Raw genomic sequence first — 22729 nt, 5'->3', positions numbered from 1 at the left:
ATCGGCTCGCGCCGGGAGCGGGTTAATTTCAAATCGGGGGCTTGGCTGCTCCTGGACGGTCACGCTCCCTCTGCCCGCCCGCCGGCCTGCCAGTCCCGGTCCCGGCGTTTCCCTCCGCGGCACCCACCTCGGCGCGGCGTGAGGACCGACTGACGGCCCGACACGCGGGCTCCCGGACCTGAGCGGGGAAGGGGCGCCGAAGAGTCCCCGCTCAGCCCCCGCCGGCTCCAACCGTGAGGTGAACTGACAGGTCAGCGGGACGCAGAGGGATGCGGCGCCCAGCCCGCCCGGCACCGGGAGAGGGCTCGGGAGGGCAGCGGCGGAGACGGCCGTTTCCCGCCTCTCGCTCCGCCGGGGGCCGTGGAGGGAGGAGCTGAGCTCCCGCGCAGAGGGGAGGGGGCGAGCGAGGGGGAGGGGCGGGGATACCGTGGTTCCGGGCGCGGGTTTGCCCGCGCTCAAGCCCCGCGCAGCTAAGGGGCGGTGCCGGCCACGGTCCGACTTTCCGCGCCAAATTTTTAAATCGAAGGCGGAAGGTCCGGACCCGCCCCTGGCGCCGCCAACCAATCGCAGGCCCGCACCCAGCTCTCTGATTGGTTAGGAATCGTTGCCCTGGGAACCGCGGAGATGCTCTCCGGGAACTGCAGGGCTGGTGGCGCGCGGACTGGGCCCTGGGGGAGGGGTAGTTAGCCGGGCGGAGGGGGAAGTGCGCGGGGCGCGGAGCGGGTGGCGGCAGGGGGACTCTACCTGGTTGCTTTACTGAACAAATGCAGACTCTTCGGTAAGATCCAACATCGTGGCGTGAACTGGCCACCCGAACTGAGAGTGCACAGGGCTCTGCATCTATAAGAATGTCTTAAAAGAAGAAAAAGTCTTAATCATAAGGCGCTCTTTAAATACTCAGAGTACTTTTGGAGCTTAAGGACTGAAATTGGGAGTTTTCTATCAAGCTATTTCCCGAGACTTTACTGCTGACCCCGTGCACGTGTGTGTCAGGGGGAAAATACAGGCATCTAGATGCAGACTTTTGTCGAGATGCTTGGGGTCGTGTCTGCTCTGCCGGAACCAGGGTTGGGGCGCTGAGTCCCGAGCCCTGACCTGTGAACAGGTGGGTGCTTGTGCTTACGACGGTCCATTTGGTGGGGTCCGGAGAATGGCGCGCCTTCTCTAAAGGTGGGAGAGGACTGTCACTGGAAGTTCTGTGGTTTGCTCTAAGTCTCCTGACAGCAGATCGGTTTGCTAAAGGAATTTATTGGTATTTGATGAAGTTCTCTGCCCAGTAGGGCTATCTCTGGTCGGGAATAAAATGTAAATGTAATTTGTCATTTTTCGTTAGTCTTTGTTTAAGTGGCCTGTGGTGTCCATGAGGGAATATTCAACGGATCTCCTGGTTTTATTTTTTTTTAACTTTTTCTATTTCCTTTTCTTTTTAAGGAAAATAAACTTTTAACTAGAATTGATTGGACTACTTAAACCATCAGGGTGTTGGGAGAAACTCCAGATTTTTCATTTTTAAAGAAACTCTAAATGTATGAAAAATTTACAGAATGGAGAATGAAAAGGTACCTTTTTAACTTTAGTATTCATCCTCGCAGTTTTAAATGCAATATCCTGATGTAACCCCATGATTTTCCATATCCAATATCTTATTAATGCCACCTCCCTTTTTAGTTAGCTTCTGTAAAAACCTAGAAGGAAGGCAAATTTAATTTTTAAAGAGGTGAAGAGTTTGGCCAGAGGTAAAGTAATCTAAAGTTTTTGATGGTTTGATTTCAAATGAAGTCTCAAAGAGATAAGCAGAGAGAAAGGCATTTTTGAGAATAATAAAATTTGTTAGCTCCCTTATGATATTTCTAAGAATTCTTGAAGGATTAGAATTCAGAGAAGGTATTTGACATGATTTGAGATCGGATTTCTTTTTAAGATAATTTCCTACCAAATCAGCAGCTTCTTAAACTTGGGGGCCACAACACTGGATTTGTGAGCTAGACATTTTGTAAAATAACCAAAGAATTGTCAGTAGGGGTGTCTTGACTGATGTCCAACAGTAATTGGTTAAAAAATGAAAAATGCAAAGTTCCTCAAAGACTTAGATATCAGTCAAGTAAGAGAACTGCTATCTTTTCTGATAATCTGAGGCAAAGGACAGCAGCCTTTAGAGAGATGGCATTCTTGGGTAGCCACCTCTCAGGGCATATACTTAAGAGGGTCCCCCTTGTATCCATCATACTGATTTCCATGTAAGAACACCATAGTTGGACTGAGGATATTTGGGGTCAAGTCCTATGCAACCTCTCTCAGCTGGGGTCTCCTCTTCTGCAGAGGAGGACTACAAGATTTGGTAAAAATTACAAATAATAAATCCCAAAGAGTCATAGACATGTTAAACAGTCCCATTAATCTTTGTTTAAAGCCACTGAGGAATTAGTAAGTCTCTGTGTTCTTTCACTTTATGGCCATTCCAAGCATCTTCTCTAAAATAGCCATAGGTGGTAAGAATGTGTGAAGTCCCCGGTGGCCAAAAGTAGAACAAACATAGTATCCATTCATCTTATTTGTGCTATTAACTTACCCTCATGTCTCAGTGGCAGTCCTGCCTCTGCCAGGAATTAGCTTTATGACTTTGAATAACTAATTTTCTTTTTCTGGGCCCCATTTTTCCTTCTATAAAGTGAAAGGGGTAGGGGCACCTGGGTGGCTCAGTCAGTTAGACATCTGCCTCCAGCTCAGGTCATCATCTAGGGGTCCTGGGATAGAGCCCTGTGTTGGGCTCCCTGCTCAGCAGGAAGCCTGCCTCTCCCTCTCCCTCAGCTCTTCCCCCTGCTTGTGCTTTCTCCCTCTCTCTCTCAAATGCATAAAATCTTAGAAAAAATAATAAAGCAGCAGAGGTAAATATTGAAAGAGCAGACTTTCCTTTGCTCTTAGGCACTCTGGATTTTGCTTCCTACTATGTTTTGCCTATAAGTATGACTGTAGGCTAGCTCTCACCCTTGTCTCCTTGGCTTTCTGACTTCTACGTCAATGGTGTTTTACTGAGCACTCAGTGCATGCTGCCATCGGGCCGGGTGGACACACACAGAGGAATGGGACGTGGTTTCTGACATTTAGGCTTTTACTTACTGCAGTGTCATGTGTAAAAGTCATTTCTAGGAGTTTTGGATCACTTAAATCATCAGTCCCATTAGGAGAAGATGAGTGAAAGGTATATGAAAACTCTCTGTACTGCCTCCAATACTTCTCTACATCAAAAATTATGTCAAGGGGCACCTGGGTGGCTCAGTGGGTTAAAGCCTCTGCCTTCGACTTGGGTCATGATCCCAGGGTCCTGGGATCGAGCCCCGCAGCGGGCTCTCTGCTCAGCAGGGAGCCTGCTTCCTCCTCTCTCTCTCCCTGCCTCTCTGCCTACTTGTAGATCTCTGTCTGTCAGATAAATAAATAAAATCTTAAAAAAAAAATTATGTCAAAAAGGTTTTAAAATTAGGTCTTCAAGGTCTTTGTTTTTTTTTTTAATTCTTGGAACATAAAAATAAAAATGTAAGTATGCTTTATTGCAAGATGTAAAATGGAAATTTAGCTAGTAAAAAGACAGTAAGTGTCATGCGATCATTAGAAGACAGTTACTAATTTAATCGACTCTCCAACCTCATTAGGCATGTTTTCCTTAGCAATATTCTATTTATTGTACAATTTCTGAAGTCTAAAGCTGTCTGATAAGTCCTGTTTTATAGTGGGTTTCATTGTTTACTTGTTTTAAACCAGGAAAATCTCTTTTTTGAGCCACATAAAAGAGGACTCATGAAAACACCTCTGAAGGAATCCACGGCAGCAAATACAGTGTTGACAGAGATCCAGCCTGACTTTGGCCCTTTGACCACACCCACCAAGCCCAAGGAAATCTCCCAGGGAGAACCGTGGACACCAACAGCAAACCTGAAAATGCTCATCAGTGCCGTGAGCCCCGAGATCCGAAACAGAGATCAGAAGAGGGGGTTGTTTGACAGCATGAATGGATTACCTGAGACCAAAGATTGTTTACATGTAGGTTTGCAGAAGACTGGGTGGACACTGGTGGGCGTGTGTGTGTGTGTGTGTGTGTGTGTGTGTGTGTGTGAAAGCACTGCCACCTACAGATTGTTATTCGCCTGCTTCCGAGCACGGGAAAGGTTGGACTCCATCAAATATAGCACTAGGAATTCTGAAGCCTTTGACTTATTTTCAGTTTAATCTTCCTTTTTAGATCTGCCAAGCAGTTTCATACTGGTTCCCACCTGTTCCCCCAAGTTCTGCCGCTTCGAAGCTAAGCGCGTTAGCCCTCGAGTGCAGAGGACCCTAATAAACCTGTCAACTTGATTTCTGGTTCAGACATTATTTACCTCTTCTTTTGCAGGAACACTTATCTGGAGACGAATATGAGAAATCCCAGCCGAGTCGAAAAGAGAAAAGTTTAGGATTGCTGTGTCATAAGTTCTTAGCACGATATCCTAACTATCCCAACCCCGCTGTGAATAACGACATCTGTCTTGATGAAGTTGCCGAGGAACTGAGTAAGTACACAGAGGGTTCAGGGAGACAGTAATTAAAGTGACTCCGTGGACTTGCTCCCTCGGACCCACGCTCATCTAGCCAGTGTGTGTAATGACACAGTCATGCCATGTGGAGATGATAAATCCCCGAAGCCCTATTAATTTAAGAAGGAACGCAGAGAGTTTCCAATTTCAGCTAGTCTTCAAACAGAAGGACAAAATGACAATGGAGATTTGCTTCTGATTGCATTTCAAAAGCTCAGAAGCTATAAAGGAAGGCAACATTGTTTTAGGAGTTGTTTCATAAACGGCTACAACTTTGAACTTCTGTGTCAGTTCTCTCCTCAAAGAGCTGGGCTGAGAAATGGGATCTTCATGGTTTCAGATGGGCACGCACTTCTGTGAGCAGAAGCCAGGCTTTAGCGCGCCCTGCCACTTAGCTACGTGTTCGTGTCTGGCAAAAGTTACTGTGCTTCTCCTGCCCCTGACTCCTTTCTTCAGATACTTGAATCTAGTGACAGCTACAAAGGTGTCTGGCCAATTGGGGATATCTCTGGAGTCATGAAAATATCATAATCTGAACCTGAAGAGAGGATGCAGGATATTTTAACATAGCACCATCACTTCCTCAAGGGAATTTTACTCTTCAGATACATGTTTATAAATATCAACTTGATTTCCCATTTTAAGAATATGCTTTCAGATTCATCTATTCACGTATCCTTAATTAGAGCTACGTAGGCTGTACCTTTAATCTAGTGGGTAGCTGTTGACCCCCTACTGTGTGCCAGGCAATGCTGTTAAATGTTGTTGGTGGATGCCATCCATGAATGACAAGAATAAACTCTTCCCTCCTGTGGAACCTACTTTCCAGTGGGGCCTAATAGATAAGTATGCAAGGGACAGACAATAAGGAGAGATGATGACAGGTATTATACAAGGCACATAGTAAGCAAGTAATAATGATGCCTGTTGGAAGGTAATACATGCTGTGGGAAAAATAAAAGGTAGAACAGGGCAAAGGGGAACCAGGAGTGCTGGGAGTGTGCTTTGCAACATTAAGTGAGGTGGTCAGGTCAGACCTCCTTGAGAAGATAACATCTAAGCAAGAATTTGAAAGAACGGGGAGGGGGCTGGGGTGGGGAGTAGGGAGGGCTTCAGGAATGGCAATACCAGGCAGAAGGAATAGCTCACTCCAAAGGCCTTCAGACAAGGGCATATCTGGCTGTTTCCAGGAGCAGCAAGAAATCTCAGTGCTTTGTGCCTATCATATGACCGCTGTGTGTGTGTGTGTGTGTGTGTGTGTGTGTGTGTGTGCTTGCGCGCGCATGCGCGCATTCACATGCTTTGAAGAGTAATATAAAAAAACAGGTAATGTGTGGAATTTCGATCTTAAAGACTTATTTTTGCCACTTACTGGCTCTATATCTTGGGGTGAGCTACTTAGCCAGCCTGAGCTACTGTTTCCTCCTCCGGAAACTGAATAATAATACCGGCCTCACCAGTATACCATAGACATTTCCTCTGGCTGCATGGCCCATAGTGGGCCCTCAATGAATGCTTCCTCTCTAATTCATATTCTTGGTACCCTGTGAGATCAGAAACATGTTTTCCTCGTCCTCACAGTCTTTGTCGAGTGTAATTAAATTCCCTCATCCAAACCCACTGATCAACAGACCGTGGGAGAAAAAGTTATTCTGTTCTATACACATTACAAAGTCTGATCCTAGTATGTACAATTGCTCATTCTTTGCAGATGTCGAGCGGCGACGCATTTACGATATTGTGAATGTCCTAGAGAGTTTACACATGGTGAGCCGCCTGGCCAAAAACAGGTACACTTGGCACGGGCGACATAATCTCAACAAAACCCTTGGGACTCTGAAAAGTGTCGGGGAGGAGAACAAGTATGCCGAGCAGATCATGATGATCAAAAAGAAAGAATATGAACAAGAGTTTGACTTTAGTAAGACTTACAGTATAGAGGATCATATCATCAAATCAAACACGGGCCAGAACGGACACCCAGACATGTGTTTTGTCGAACTCCCTGGAGTGGAGTTTCGGGCAGGTAAGCGATGGTTGGAGGTGCCGGGCTGCACGGCACTTCTCCGAGGCCTAGAGGCAAACGTTCCTTCTAGAGTACTGTTCTAACGCTGCGCTGCTGTGGCGGCTGCGGCTGCATTTTTTTTTTTTTTTTAATTTTTTCAGTGTTCCAAGATCCATTGTTTATGCACCACACCCAGTGCTCCATGCAATTTGTGCCCTCCTTCATACCCACCGCCAGGCTCACCCATCCCCCCACCCCCCTCCAAAACCCTCAGTTTGTTTCTCAGAGTCCACAGTCTCTCGTGGTTCGTCTCCCCTGACTCCGATGTCCCCCAATCCATAACATGTTAAAATGCAGCAGTTGTCAACTGTCTGATCAGGTTGTGGTATTTTTAGCCTTGTTACTTGAGAAGTGACTTGTCCCTTCATGAATTTTAATTCTCTAATCCTCCTCCTCCTTCTCCAAAGCTTCTGTAAACAGCCGCAAAGACAAGTCTTTAAGAGTGATGAGCCAGAAGTTTGTGATGCTGTTTTTGGTGTCAACACCCCAGATAGTCAGCCTAGGAATCGCTGCCAAGATTTTAATTGGGGAAGACCGCGTGGAGGACCTGGATAGAAGCAAGTTTAAGAGTAAGTATCGTGAGGGGCACCTGGGTGGCTCAGTCATTAAGCGTCTGCCCTCGCCTCGGGTCATGATCCCAGGGTCCTGGGATCGAGCCCCACATCAGGCTCTCTGCTCAGCAGGAAGCCTGCTTCTCCCTCTCCCACTCCCCCTGCTTGTGTTCCCTCTCTCACTGTGTCTCTCTCTGTCAAATAAATAAAATCTTTAAAAAAAATTTAAAAAAAAAGTAAGTGTCGTGAGCACCGTGGACTTTTGGGCCACTTCGTAAACACCTACGAACCGACTGCCAAATACATTTGCTATCCTGACATATCTCTAATTACGCTTTTGTGCCTTCACTTCGTCCCAGAAACCATGATCATCCTGTCTTTCGCTAACTTGTAGGGTTCAAAGATATGGATCTAAGTGCTCTTTATATGTCTGGCACTCTAGCTTATAAACAGTTCCTTAAAAGCTAACTCCTTGGGTGCTGTAACTCCGTCCCCACCTTTGTGCACGCGGACTCTGTATTGCCCAAAGTCTAAACGAGCTAGTAAAATGTAAAGTGGGTCCAGACCCAGGTCTCTGCTCTCGGTTGTAAGCGTGTAAATAACTCTCCTAAAATCGTTCCCTAGAAGTGACCTACCTGCAGCACCCTTGGTTTGCCATTTTGAAAGAACGGTTTTAGCTAGATCCGCTCAGAGCAGGAAAGGGGCTTGGACAGGTTTCTGACGCTGAGCTCTGCCCACCCAGCAGGGACAGGCTTTGCAGGAGCCTCTAGGAAGAGAAGCATGTGGAAAGAGGGGCTCAGCACAGGGTGCCTGGGTGGCTCAGTGGCATAAGGCCTCTGCCTTTGGCTCAGGTCATGATCCCAGGGTCCTGGGATCGAGCCCCACCTCCCTGCTGAGCAGAGAGCCTGCTTCCCTTCCCCTTTCTCTGCCTGCCTCTCTGCCTATTTGTGAACTGTCTGTCAAATAAATAAAATCTTAAAAGAAAAAAAAAGAAAGAGAGAAGACCTTTCTTTTAAAAAAGTCTCAGCAGATGGGAAGAGCCTGTTGCGTGCCAACCTTTCCTGGGGCCACATCCAGGCAGGACATGAGGCTAGTCTAATCGGGGCGCATAGTGGGGAGTGCCCAAGAGCTCAGACTCCTTTCCCATCCCTGTAAAGCTACACTAGTCCCACGAGAGTATAGTCAGACATCTCCAGCTTCATAGCGTCTCTATAAAGACAAAATTAAATCGAGAGTAAAGGCAATAATACCAGCAATTGGCTTGGGAGATGTGCAATTTCAGAAAACAGTCCCCGTATTACTGAAGGGCCGCCTGCTTTTTCTGACTCACCAGGCTGCTTTCAGCTCTCCATTTCACTGGTTAGTCATGGCATCAGAAACCATTCTGGGAACTGCAAATGTGTCATTTGCCAAATCGCCAGGGAATTCAGAACCTTCTGGCCTGGCTTTGAAGAAGGAGCCCAATTTGTGATTTTGTACTATCAAGCTAGAAGTAGAGACAGAATTCTCATAACAAAACCTTTTAAGATACATTATGTAAGATTTGTAGATTTCACAAATCTCTGCTTTGCATATAATGTAAAGACAGTATAAAAATTTACAAATTTTATGGGTATAGAATCTCCCATGCTTATGATGCTAAATAAATCTCATTGTTATAAACTGTCACAGCAGGGAAATAGTACATTTATCATCGGTGCTTTATCTGTTCATAAAACTCTTCTGAATCCTCATTAGAAGACACCCAGCAATGGAAACTTTTTATTAAAAAATTTGTCACGTAGCTCCCAATAGAAGGATCTCATGAAGGTTTTTTTCAACTGTTGTCATTTCAAAATTCAGTACCCGCAGCAGCTGAAGTCTTTTCCATATTTAAAACTATTTTTTGTTTGAATTAAAGCAGTAGCACCAGAATAACTTAAAAGAGTCACATTTTCCTCTGTCTGACGTTGATGGCTAGGATAGCTCTCTGAATATACATGAAGTCCTTACGAAGCAAAGTCCTTTGATCTTTCATTATTCCATTAAGTGGTATATATACCTTTTATTTTCCAGCAAAAATTAGGAGGTTGTATGATATAGCTAATGTTCTGAGTAGCCTGAATCTTATCAAGAAAGTTCATGTTACAGAAGAAAGAGGCCGAAAACCAGCTTTTAAATGGACAGGCCCAGAAATCAGTCCAAGTCCCAGTGGTATGTATTTGCTTCCCTTCGCTCCTTGCTTCGTTGTTCTGAATTAATGCACATTGGGAGCTAGTCTCTCTTCCCCTCCCTGCCCACCCTCCTACATGGAAAGAACGTATATAAGTTGTTGGAAAGACAAAGACGGTGCCGATAGGGAAAGTTTGGCTATGGGTTCCATCAGCAACCTGCGGTCTAAAACACCTCCTACCCTGTACCCAAGAGGCAGAATCTGTGTGTCTAAAAGAGCCTGCACACACTGAGAATACGAAATGAACTCATTCCAGTATTAATATTCTAGTCTCCATCTTGACTCCAGGGCTCTGACATTTTACATTCCACCAAAGATCCCACGCCGAAATGTTTAAAGTGGCAAGAACACAGGCCATGGAGGCAGAAGGGAGCTTAGCCACTTATTAGTTCTGTGGCCTTGAGCAAGTTGTATCTCCAAGGCTGTTCCCTCACCTGCGAAATGGAAAGAGCAGTGGTACCTTTGCAATGTTACCACAATGCTGAATATGCATTGACTCTTAAATAGCACAGCGTTTAGGAGCGTGGTCAAAATATGCATATGACTTTGACTCCCCCAAAACGTAACTACTAATAGCCTATCACTGACCAGAAGACTTAGCAGTAACATAAAGTCGCTTAGCAAATACTTTGTATGTAATATGTATCGGGTACCATATTCTTACAATGAAGTAAGGTAGAAAACAGAAAATGTTACTAAGAAAATCATAAGGAAAAGAAAACACATTTACAATACCTCACTGTAAAAAATCTGTGTACTCATTGCCGTTCAAGAGTCCACTGTAATCTCAGAGAGAGGTCCCTTGCTGCAGGGATTCAGAGTGTAGGTTCAGGGGCCAGACTGAAGGGTTCATATCCCAGGTCCATGTTCACCTGAGAGACCAAGGTCACAGTGTGTTAATATCTCTGAGATGGGGATGCATTTCCTAAGAAGTTGTTGAGAATGTCTTACTCCATTTAGGCTGCTATAATTAAATGCCATAGACTAAGGGGCTTATAAACAACAGAAGTTTATTTCTCAAATTCTGGAGGTTGGTAAGTCCGAGATCATGGGCACTAACAAATTCATTGTCTTGCCAGAGCCTGCTTTCTAGACTGCTTTTTGTCATAACCTCACAAAGGTAGAACGGACTAGAGAGCACTGTGGGGCCTCTTTCATAAGAGCCCTAATCCTATTCAAGAGGGCTCCACCCTCCTGACCTAAGCACCTCCCAAAGGCCCCACCTCCTAACAGCATCCCATGGAGGGTTGGGATTTCAGCCTGTGAACTTGAAGGGCCCAAAAGTCAGTCCATCGCTGTGAGGGTTGCCATATTTCATCGGGTTAGGACTCCACGGATTAGAAGATGCCCAATTTGGAGTGTGTATCTGTAAGAAAGAGAAACCAATAGTGATTATACTCTAGCACATCACTGGTTGGTTGTAAGATGCAAGGGATTTCAGCGATGTTATTGTGTGAAATCTTACCTCAGATTAACAGGGTTTTGTGCCCAAAGACTCAGATAGCGTCTGCCCCAGGCTCAGTGCTCTGTTACTGTTGACACTTATATTCCTAAAATCGATCTTGACTACACTTGGGCTTCAGCACCCACAAGGAACTCAAGCCGGCTGGGTTTTGACCCCCTGCCTTCTCTCTTTCAGGCCGTGGCCCCGTCCTCCCTCTCCCCTGCTCCGATCTGGAAGCAAAGCGTCCTTCGAAAGACAACTGTGCCAAAAACCTCTTCTCCACGCGTGGGAAACCGAACTTCACTCGACACCCATCTCTTATCAAACTGGTAAAGAGCATAGAAAGTGACCGGAGGAAGATAAATTCTGCCCCCAGCAGCCCCATCAAGACCAACAAAGGTATGTTTTCAGGGGCTGCTCAGAAGAATTCCTTTTTATCGACTTCTTCAGCTGACTTGATCCCTACGGTACTTGTTAGAGAACCGTTTCAATACCCTTAGACCCGGACCCACTTGAAGCCTAACCCATGTCTGAATGAAAGGGTAAAAAGTAATTGGTGGGTTTTATTGTTTCATTGCTATGTGATTTGGGGGGGAGGTGCGTGTGCTCTCTTCCTTTGGCTTCAGTCATGTTTCATCTGTGTGAGCATTCGTTGTTTTTCCTTGACCAGTGTCCCCCCCACCCACCCCCTTTCTGTTTCACCAGCTGAGAGTTCTCGGGACCTGGCGCCCTTCCCAAATAAAATGGCTCAGCTTGCGGCTATTTGCAAAATGCAGTTAGAAGAGCAGTCAAGGTAGGTTAGTAATACTTTTTAGTGGCAGGATGAATTATTTCTACATTGCATCATTAGGATTACTTTTTTTTTTTTTAAAGATTTTATTTATTTATTTGACAGACAGAGATCACAAGCAGGCAGGGAGGCAGGCAGAGAGAAGAGGAAGCAGGCTCTCTGCAGAGCAGAGAGCCCTATGCGGGGCTCGATCCCAGGATGCTGGGATCATGACCTGAGCCGAAGGCAGAGGCTTTAACCCACTGAGCCACCCAGGCGCCCCAGGATTACTTATTTTATGTAAGAATACGTGCCAGCATTGGAAACTGGGAAGATAATCTTTTCCATGACTTTTAGGCAGTCATTACAGACACTATCTGCTGGTTTCATAAACGCATGGTTTCAATGTGGGCCAGTCTAAAGCGATAGAACATTTTAGAGAAAATGTGTTTCCATTGTCTCATGCCTTGAAATCTTGTCTCTTAGTGAACCCAGAAAGAAAGTGAAGGTACAGCTGGCAAGATCTGGGGAGTGCAAACCCGTGGCCCCCCCGGACACCCCAGCAAGTGCTGAGCTGGACCTGACGGCACCGTCCCTCATCCAGCCCCTGGGGGTGGTCCCCCTCCTCCCCAGCCCACTGTCACCGGCAGTGCCAGTGATCCTACCTCAGGCCCCTTCGGGCCCATCCTATGCCATCTACCTGCAGCCTGCCCAAGCCCAGACCATGACACCACCCCAAGGCCTGAGCCCCACCCCCTCTTGTAAAGCTACAAAATCAAAAGACGCCACAGATGCCACCACTGAGAAGGCAGCCAGTGATGCCACCAAGTCCGGGGCCTCCACCAGGCCTGGAAGCTTGCTGCCAGTGCCCGAGAGACCAGGTGCCAAGAACAGAGACAAGGAGCCTACTGGAGAAAGAGGCTCCAAGAGGGCAAGCCTGCTCGAGGACAGTGGTTCCAAAAAGAAATTTAAAGAGGACCTTAAAGGACTTGAAAATGTCTCCGCAGTAAGTACAGCCTTGACCTGTATGAAGCTTTGGGAAGTCCACAGTTGATCAGAGGATAATGCAATAGCTCGTGAAATTTACCAGAGCAAAGGGCAGTTTCTCAGAAGACAAGAAACTGTTCCTTAGCATCCCATAATCCAAACAAAGCCCCAGACAGCTAATCCCCTGACTGGGATGACGGCAGGGACATTTTTAACCTTTGGAGGAAGGGATTATTTGCTCTCTTTTTAAAGCACCACGGGTGGTTGTCCTTAAGTCCATTTCTCTGTCACATAAGGGAATGCAAACACCTGTCGTGAAAGTCTTAAATAATTTACAAGCAGACGTAACCCCAAATGAATGGATGGATGCATAGGGTTCTTGTAACTCTTGCTCTCTGAGTCACTACCTAATGTTTGCTTGATGTCGTGTACCTGGCATCTGTTGCCTGGATGAGAAATTGTTCCCTCGGTTTTTACCTTCCCCCTAAAATTTAACCCTAGATTTCTGTTTTGTGTAATAGAAAAGTCAGGCTTATCCTGGCAGATTGTTGGTATGTTGGCTGCATTGGCTTGTAGGGATTGTGATGTTCCAGATCATTTTTCTTCCTAGGTGGAGTTAAGTTCAGGAAGGAATTAACATTTATTAGATGCCTACCAGAAGTATTAGGCACTTTTATATACATTATCTCATTTTTCTCCCTCAGGACAATTATATATGGAGGACATTATCACCAAACAAACACCACTAACCCCACGGTTAGAGGGCAGAAGTTAGTCTCCCATTTTGTCCCTGCTATTAGCAAGCTATTTTACTTCTCTGCATCTTCTTTTTCCACATCTATCAAGAATTTATTCCCCTAGTTCTTCCTGATCATCTCCTGGGTATAAAGCTCTGTGCTCTGGATCCGCTCAAACCCCACCTGCCCTTGATGACTGTTGCTTTTGAATTCTTGCCCCAGGGCCCCATTACAGTTTTTGTGAGGTTAAGTGCATTTATTACATGATAATATACATAAAGGGGCTTGTGATCCTTTTAAGGCACTGTATAAGCTGAAGTGTATTATCTGTAACTGTTGTTATTAAAGAGGCTTTAGAGTTTGTCAAATCTTCCTGGAGGATGGCCTCATGTTAACGGTTCAAAACATCTATTATCTTAGCATAGTATCATTTTGCATTTAATATACATGCTAAGGGGGAAATCATCAAGCTTTGGCTTGATTCTACTTTCTGGGAGGTCCATAATCTCTTTGGGCCAATGGATATGATTTAATAATGGTCTCCTGTTGCTTACATCGTGATTTAGGATTAGGATTTTCAGTAGATAGATTTTTCCATGTCCCTCTGCTTCTTTTCTCATCTCTATGACTTCGTTTTGACCACTTCTCTTTAGTATGGACTGAGCTGAACAGAGAAAAAGAGAGATTCATGTGCCAATTCATTCATCAAACATTACTGAGAATCTACACTTCCCACGGGTAATAGACAAATGAGAGAAGGCAGTACACAACGTGTACACTTCCCACGGGTAGTACACAAATGAGAGGAGGCAGTATACAATGTGTACACAAACGAACACAGATACATCAGGTAGTGAAGAAGCAGTAAAAATGAAACAGGCTGATGGAACAGGAAGGACGGGATAAGAGGGCTAATGTAGGACTAGATGAGAAACATGCAAGCGGAAACATACCAAATTCATTCATCCTGCTAATTAGTACTTATGATTAAAAAAAAAAAAAACAGAAAGGAATCGGCATTTTAGGTTAAAAGATTTCGTGAAGAATGTAGTTTGTAGGAAATGGAAAAATAATTATTATTAGAGTACTATAGGTTTTGCTGAAGATTTGAAACAATTAAACCAGCAACCAGAGTAACTTGTACCATGAGAGAGTATGATTAATGGTCAGCCAAGAGTAGCTCTTTGTAAAATGCCTAAATCCACCCATTAAGTTTCTGTTCCTGTAGCTTTCAAGGAACCCAACCAGCAAAGCTAGGGAAGCAGCACCAAACCTTTAAGAAACGAAATGAAGAAAGAAATAACCGTGTCGTGGCACAGTGTGAGCATTGAGGATTCTGAATTCACTGGTTCCCAAGGAAAAGATGGGACCTACTAACAGCTAAATCAAAGCATAGACTGTTGTTTGGACAATGGTGAGAAGAAAGATCTGGAGGAAGATAAAAGGAGGGCCCCCAGGTTACAAGAGCTGCTTTTAGCTTTTGCCAGGCCTGCTCTTGGTAAGGCGGAAATGGACTTTTCAGGCAGCTTAGCCACCCGTGCAGGCTTTCTGGTGAAATGCAGAGACCAAGCAGGCTTGGTGAGGGATTCACCCAACCCAGCGCTGGCCATTTCTGTTGCAAATAGAACTTTACTGCTTAAAGCTTTTGCTCCATGACATTGGGTCCGCGATATGAAATCAATCAGTTCTCTTTCTGATCTCCAGTTTTGAACTCTGGTGCCCCGACCTTTAGTTTGTATGTTAAGAGCATTTTCTTGGTATCACTGGAAGCTAAAGCACTAGGGGGAAAAAATGCATAGTTGTATAATTACTTAGTTCTCAATGAGGGGTCAGCAAACTTTTTCTGGAAAGGGCCAGATAATAAGTATTTTTGGCTTCGCGGGCCGTATGGTCTCTGTGCTGACTATCAACTCTGCCATTGTCAGAATAGAAGCAGGCAGCTATAGACAGAACATAAATGAATGGGCATGGCTGGGATCCAATGCAATTTCATTCACACAGCTAGCCTGGAGGCCGCATTTTGGCGTGGGATTTTGGCAACCCCTTTCTCTAAATCACCATTTCTTAAAATGTTTCACTTGAACACCAATACTACCCCAAATTTAGCTGCCAAATCGCCCAGGAAATGCTACACGTGTCCCATCATCAAAGCCCCTGAGAAATTCTGTAATAACGACAGCATTTCCTTTGTTTGATTCAGCATTCCCAAGACCTGTTCCACCATGACTCAAGTAGGGCCAACTTGCATCCCATGGAACCAGAGTTCCTCGGAACACTCTTTGGGAAATGACAATCCTGACATGATTTAAGAACAATCCTATAATAATATGACAGGGCCTTTAGGGTGTCCAACTGCATTAAATGTGGTTCTGACAGCACCACATCATACCAAAAATTCTGCTGGGGGGACTTGGGATGTCCGTGTGAGGGGGGTGTGTCGGGCAAATTCTACCCTTAAGCAGGCTCACTTCTGGCTTTAGGACACTTCCTAAGACCACCACATCTAGGAAACCAATGGCTTATGATATTCAGGACAAGTGTTGGACGAGGAGAGAGGGATATTGTCTTCCGCTAGCCCTATGGCTGGCCCACCCATAGCCCATACTGTTGGATGCTCTGATAAACCACCACAGAGGGATACGGCACAGGCACATGGCCATTGTCCTTCCATACTTGTGTGTAAAATAAATCTTTCCTTGTTTTCTAGACCCTGTTCCCATCAGGATACCTAATCCCTCTCACCCAGTGCTCATCCCTGGGGGCAGAGTCCATTCTGTCCAGTAAAGAAAACTCAAGTACACTGTCCCCAAACCACAGGATCTACGGCTCCCCAATCACAGGTGAGTGTACCTAAAACACTATTCAAGTGTGGGTCAGGCTCAAGTTCACGTAAGCCTTGTAAGCTTCCAGGACAAATGCCTGTGCTTTTAAGATATCTTCCCCCCCTTTTCTTTCCAGGTGTTATTCCAGTGACATCATCCGAACTCACTGCTGTTAATTTTCCCTCTTTCCATGTAACCCCTCTGAAGCTAATGGTCTCACCAACTTCTGTGGCAGCCGTCCCTGTCGGGAACAGCCCGGCTCTCACTTCGAGCCACCCCGTTCCTGTCCAGAACCCAAGCTCAGCCATTGTAAACTTCACCCTGCAGCATCTGGGACTCCTCTCCCCCAGTGTGCAGGTGTCTGCCAGCCCAGGAGCTGTTCCCGTGTCTCCAAGAATAGAGGCTGTTAGTGTCATATCAGACAATGCAGGCACTCAGCAAGGAAGGGCCACCAGGTACAACTCTCCTGTCCCAGGCCAGAACCAACCAAATGGACAATCAGTTGCTGTGATGGGGACACAAAAGGTGAGAGCATTTCCATTTAATGGGCTTTTTTCCCCCCTTGGGTTATTAAGGCCCAAATATCAGTATCATGGAAGACTCACTTTTTCTTCTCTTCCCTGGAGAGGGAAAGGATGGGAGGAGGAGGAGAAGGAGGAAACTGAAGGCCTAACTGCCTTCCAAACCCTGGAGAACTACCCAAGGAGTCCATAGTCCTCCCGGCCAATTGCAGAAGATGCCAGCTTCCTGCTCCGTGCCCTGCCCTTCCAGTTCCGCCCTCCGAGGCTAGTAGGCCGTACCTATCTGTGCGGATTTGACATCTTTTTCCTATTCCTCTCTTTCTGATCAGCCTGTTCCTGTCACACCCAATGGGTCACAGTCAGTGGCCGAAAGTTTCTTCCGGACCCCAGGTGGACCAGGGAAGCCAACCGGCCCATCCTGTGTGGATTTCGATGGTGCTAATAAAACCTCCGTAGGAACTCTCTTTGTCCCACAGCGAAAACTGGAAGTCTCCACGGAGGATGTCCATTAATTTACAGATTGGACTCCATTTTAATTTTCTAAAGAGTCGTTCAATAGAGAAGATGTGATGAGACTTATTTGGAGAATATACTCTCTGAAAATACTGTAAATATGTTGGGGGTTTACTTAATTTCAAAGCAGACACTTGTTTACCTACTTATATACATACACACACACACACACACACACCACACACACACACACATATTTGTACCAAGTTAATTTCAGCCGTCAGTCCTACCGGGTAAAAACAAAATGTTGAACTAAGGTGTATTAACTTCCAGAGGAAAGGATTCATTGCCTCAGCTGTGCCTATACTATTATGCAATGTAACCTTATTCAAGTTTACTTGCCTTTGAGTGACTACGTGACCTGCGCGATGCACCATTCTCGTCACCTTTGCACAATGAAAATGCTGTGATGTATAATGTTGTATTTTTAAATGGGAGGTCTATAGCTATATTTTTTGTAATTCCTTTAAACTGTTTCTTGTTGCCGTGTGTCCTTTTGTAAAGTTTACAAGAATCCTCAATCAAGTCTATGGAAAAATTATTTATAAACATATTTTTAATCATAAGTTGTTCAAATTAAAACTTTTCTAAAATGTATTTCACATTTTCATGTGGCCGGTTCGGGCACTGTTGGGAGGAAATGAAAGCCTCACTAGCCGGGGAGGCGGGTCCTTGGTAAAGGGCAGTACCTCCTAGGTTCCCGTAGATGCCCCACATTTATAAAAGGGCCCTACATTCCTTCCCCCTTTTGATCCTCCCTACGGCTCTACTTCTCAGCAGTGAAAATGGCTTTGGAGAGACTGTTGCTTGGCCACGGACACCCAGGTGAGTCTCCTGTACTTTCCACCATGCCTGGGGAAATCAGAAATGAAAGAAACAGGGGCGCTCTCTCTGTGGGCCTGACCCGACCGGCATCCAGCCCCGTCTCTGGGTCTCCAGCCACATACAGAGGACAGACTGCAGTTCCAGTCCTCCCACCACACTTTCCAAACAGCTGGGCTTCGGGGATGGAAAAGCAGCAGTGGAGATTCTCATTTACTCAAGGAACTACCACACTAAAGCCTCAGGAGCTCCAAGAGAAGGAACAAGCTGGGAGGGGTTAAGAGTGCATCTCCTTGGCCCCCTTGTTGTGGGATAAACTGCACCTTCACAGTTGACATGGGCCTTCACTGATCAGGGTCTTAGAGGATCCTCATGCTATTTACTATAGGCTAGCCACTGTGCTATGCATTTTAAAGGCATTATCTCCATACGCTAAAACTATGAGGTCACCCAGGCTCACAGGGATTAAAGCACTAAATCCAGAATCACACTGCTAGAATATGGAATGACTCAAGGGTCCTGGTCTTTCCACTGTCACCCATCGGCTAATACACACCTGCCTAGCTGCCTAAGAACAAAGCACACTCGGGGTAATCTAAGATCATCCCCTTCAAATACACATGTTTTGTTTGCACAGCCAAGTACAGCCAAGAGCAGATTTTCACATTGACTTAGAGCCTCCCTTTTCTTCACCCTAGAGAACCAATAGGAGCTACTTCTTCCAAAGTACCTCTGCCTTTCCTTTCTCATACTTGGATGAGTTCCTGATGTATGATTGAATGTATGGATGAATGGTTCCTGAAGTAAGAAATGCCTTTAAGGTGCTTGTAATAGAGTTGAGGAAGACAGTACGTACGCGTGCATAATTAAAGCAGTAAAGAGATAGTAACTTGCTAAATGGTAAATATCAGCAAAAGGTACCGTTCAGTGGAGGCCACCAGCTTCCACTACACACATATGACACAGAAAAACCAGCCCAGTCATAGTAGCTCTGAGGCAATGACGCTCCTTACATCCCCTCCCCATCCCTAAAGCTGAGCTAGAGGGACTGGAAGCCAAGATTTGGTTTTGCGCCCCCCTCTATCGGTTCACGTGAAGAAGCACCTTCCCACCACTGAGGTTTGGGGAAATCAGGTGCATAGAAAGAACGAGCTATGTTCGACTTCAAGACAGCTCTGGAGATCATCCCACTCAGTTCTTCCACTCGGACAGGTTCATGAGGTTGCCGCCAAAATCCCCACTTTCTGATGTTCACGTCTTGTGCGATCCCCTTCCCTTCAGTGTGGGTGGGACCTATGTCCTCCTTCTACCTAACAGACTGCAGTAAAGGGGATGGTGTATGTGTGGTTATGTGTCCACGATTATGTGCTTACACCACACACGACTGTAGTGTAATCCAGTTAGGGGAACCCCTACACAGCCAGGGTCCGTGGGCAGTATTCTTGGAGCTGAGGAGAGCCCGCAGCTGAAACTAACAAGAAACCGAAATCCTCAGTCCTACTTAGGGCTGCAAGGAAATGAATTCTACCAACAACCTGAGTGAGCTTGCACACGGATCTTTCCCCAGGCAGACCTCAGATGAGACTGCAACTCTAAATGACACCATGAACACAGCCCTAGGACACTTCTAGCAGAAAACCCAACTAAGCAGCTCCCGAGCTCCTGACCCATAGGAACTGTGAGATGGGAAATCTGTAATGTTTTAAGATGCTATTTGTGGGTCACCTGGGTGGCTCAGTCGGTTAAGTGTCTGCCTTCGGCTCAGGTCATGATCCCAGGGTCCTGGGATCAAGCTCACATCAGGCTCTCTGCTCAGCAAGGAGCCTGCTTCTCCCACTCCCTCTGCCCCTCTGCCTGCTGCTCACTCTCTCGTTCTTGCTCTGTCTCTCTCAAATAAATAAATACAATCTTAAAAAAATAATAATAAGATGCTATTTGTGGTAACATGTTACACAGCAATAGCTAACAGATACAACCACTATTACACAGTGAAGTCATCACCACTACTAACCTACTTATTCTCCTCTCTTCTTCCTGTTTGTCTTATTATTGTTCATTGGTTTTACAGACATTCATAGAAGCAAACAGCACAGGGACACGATAATCTGAAAGGCTTTCATAGGAGAAGGACCCTCCGTTCCTTTTAAATCAGGAATCAACTTACCTGTCCAGCCTGAAACTTCTTTTCCTCAGCAGCCTCCTGATTTCCTCTTAAGGAATTACTAGGTGGAGCCCATTGGCTGTACCTGGGGGCCCCGCCCATATCTAGCAGGAGTGGGCGTGTCACCCAGCCTCAGCCAACCTCCCTGGGATTTGATGTTCCATTTCACCCTAGCGGGGATCTCTCTCCTCATGCCTTTCTGACTGCAATACTATATTGCTGGGGCTTCTGTGTCCCAGCTTCTGGAAAGGCCATGGCACCTGCTCTTGTTCCGGCCTAATTTTTAGCCATCCACTGATTCTGCAGGCCTTTGGTGTCCTTCCAATAAGTTTTCTTGGCCTAAAGTTGCCAAGCATTTCCACGCCTGGTAACTAAAGGGCTCTTGCCAAATCACAGATGGAACCCCAGAGCCAAGGCCTCCCAATTCCCAGAGCAGGCAGCTCCCTGTTCTCTGGGCCCGGCCGAATCCGGCTGAGTAGTGAATAGGTAAGGTGCTTTTCTTACCAGCAAGGCAAGCAACTCACATGTTCAAGTGAAAGCAAAGTACCACTTAAAATACGTGAAAGGGAACTAGTTGAAAGAAGAGATGCAAGGAACCCAGGAAACTGATAGAATTTGATACAAAAAAAAAAAAAATTCTGTTAAACTTGGCTTTGAAACAACTTCCCTCAGCCCTGTCCTTTTCAGGAGATTAGTGTTTCTGCGGATAAAGGATAAAGAGATTTTCAGAACTTAAGCAGATAAGCTGTCTGAGCAATCCTATTAATTATATCGAGGAGTGTGGGTGGACTGCAGATTCCCTACAGTGTGTATCATCGACTGGTAGTTCTCAAATCTTGTGGGCCTAAAATAAGAGATAAATTGGAAGGAAAGGGATCATCATTTTAGATTAAAAAAAAAAAAACTATCCACTTTTTTTTAAAGATTTTATTTATTTACTTGACAGAGCGAGAGCACAAGCAGGGGGAGTGGCAGGCAGGGAGAAGGAGAAGCAAGCTCCCCCTGAGCAGGAAGCCAGACATGGGGCTCTGATCCCAGGGTCTTGAAACATGACCTGAGCCAAAGGCAGCCGCTTTAAAACTGAGCCACCCAGGTGCCCTCAAAAAACTATCCATTTTTAAATAAACTTTTAAGTAAGTGATTTTACATCTCAATGGCCTATGAGTACATTCAGGTCAATTATTTGCTCAAACAGATCAGTAACTAAGTGAAGACCTGTCAAAACGGCCAACATTTTGTAGGAAAATACAGGTAGGGAGAATGTTATCAGTGTCCTCTGACAGTCAAGTAATTAACTGCATTTTTGAAAGGCTACAGGAGAATCTTCCATATTCCATGAGTTGGGCTCAGAGTCTGATTTGCCCTGTATAAACCGAATTCTATTTAAAAAGTATTTTTCCCAGTTTTTATCATTCGCCTAGCACTGTTACGCAAAACAGTGCCTATTATCCTACTTTGGATAAGAAAAGATCCTCTGTGTGTGAATCTACTAGAAGTTTATCCTGAATGAAAACTTCTAGTTACTGTGGACTAAAATCTTTCTAAAATGATAACATCGCCCCCTAGATTCCTAAATAGAGGACTTGTAAATCAAATTTTCTTCATGTTTCAGAAATTCTTGAGCACTATTGTTTTGTTAAATTCAAAGTCAACCTGGGGCGCTTGGGTGGCTCACTGGGTTAAGCCTCTGCCTTCAGCTCAGGTCATGATCTCGAGGTCCTGGGGTCCTGGGATAGAGCCCCTAGTGGGGCTCTCTGCTCAGCGGGGACCCTCCTTCCCCCCTCTCTCTGCCTGCCTCTCTGCCTACTTGTGATCTCTGTCTGTCAAATAAATAAAATCTTTTTAAAAAATTTTTAAAAATTCAAAGTTAACCAACAATATAGACCAGCTATGATACAATAATCCCCTTGGGGCTATTTGACATGTAGGTCTATATGCTCCTAAAATAAACGGCTCCAGAGTATTATGCCTTTCAAGCTCTATTTTTATGGTCCTCTCTCTCCAACTTTGATATCAGCTTTCACTTGCCTCTTCCCTCTACCCTCATGATAAATCTCTTTTCTAACCCAAAGAAAACTGGAGGATTCCAGAGGAACTGAAGTCACCACACTTGCTTTTATAAACCATTCCACGTTGATGGATTTCTAACTACTTAAGGAAAGCTCTTCCTTTCTCCTGGGGCGGGGGAAGGCCATGAGCTTCATCTTGGGTGTCCCCCTTGCCAATCCACTGTCTTTCTTACTGTCCACATGAATCCAAACTTGTTGATACTGAGAATCTGGGACCATGATGGAATGCCAGGAATGTTGAATATAAATTATATATTTTTATTCATTATCAAAATCCGGCCCTTAGACAATGAGGGCATTTCTGCATGAAGATATTCTTAAGAAATGGACATGTCCTAGATGTACTAAGGGAAAGAGTAGGACTCAAGAGTTAAAAGGAATCATTTTTATTGAGTATCTACCATTATACCTACTTCAGAATATTATCAGGTGCTTACTACTGGCCCCATTTTGCAAATGAGGAAGCTAACTGCAGAAAGCAGGAAGAACGT

The 22729-nt window shown here is 45.3% G+C and overlaps 1 protein-coding gene across 4 annotated transcripts; it reads left to right on the top strand.

Annotated features, from left to right (window-relative positions):
* The first annotated feature begins 17 nt into the window (after positions 1 to 17).
* On the top strand, positions 18 to 17753 carry E2F8 (E2F transcription factor 8). Of its 4 annotated transcripts, none has more exons than XM_032881200.1 (13): positions 18 to 238; positions 1432 to 1559; positions 3757 to 4035; positions 4385 to 4541; positions 6277 to 6591; positions 7038 to 7199; positions 9237 to 9374; positions 11033 to 11236; positions 11543 to 11630; positions 12093 to 12612; positions 16038 to 16170; positions 16289 to 16677; positions 17003 to 17753. In XM_032881200.1, exons 2-13 carry the CDS (start codon positions 1545 to 1547, stop codon positions 17183 to 17185), a joined length of 2583 nt encoding a protein of 860 aa, XP_032737091.1. In that variant the 5' UTR covers positions 18 to 238; positions 1432 to 1544; the 3' UTR covers positions 17186 to 17753. The 4 variants fall into 4 exon arrangements, with proteins under 4 accessions (XP_032737091.1, XP_032737088.1, XP_032737089.1 ...); XM_032881197.1 differs by having other exon boundaries at positions 18 to 250; XM_032881198.1 differs by lacking the exon at positions 18 to 238 and adding an exon at positions 686 to 1105.
* Positions 17754 to 22729: the final 4976 nt, after the last annotated feature.

The sequence above is a fragment of the Lontra canadensis genome, unplaced genomic scaffold (assembly GCF_010015895.1).
Source record: "Lontra canadensis isolate GAN:19392208 unplaced genomic scaffold, GSC_riverotter_1.0 scaffold74, whole genome shotgun sequence".
Classification (NCBI taxonomy): Eukaryota; Metazoa; Chordata; class Mammalia; order Carnivora; family Mustelidae; genus Lontra; species Lontra canadensis.
Note: the sequence above shows the minus strand (reverse complement) of the source record. Positions and strands in the feature narration are given on the sequence as shown.

Bases quoted from the DNA above. Each gene is read 5' to 3' on its own strand.
- E2F8 (XM_032881200.1), top strand. The intron at 4,542-6,276 runs GTAAGTACACAG...CATTCTTTGCAG, and splicing joins TGAAGTTGCCGAGGAACTGA to ATGTCGAGCGGCGACGCATT. The intron at 11,631-12,092 runs GTAGGTTAGTAA...CTTGTCTCTTAG, and splicing joins CAGTTAGAAGAGCAGTCAAG to TGAACCCAGAAAGAAAGTGA.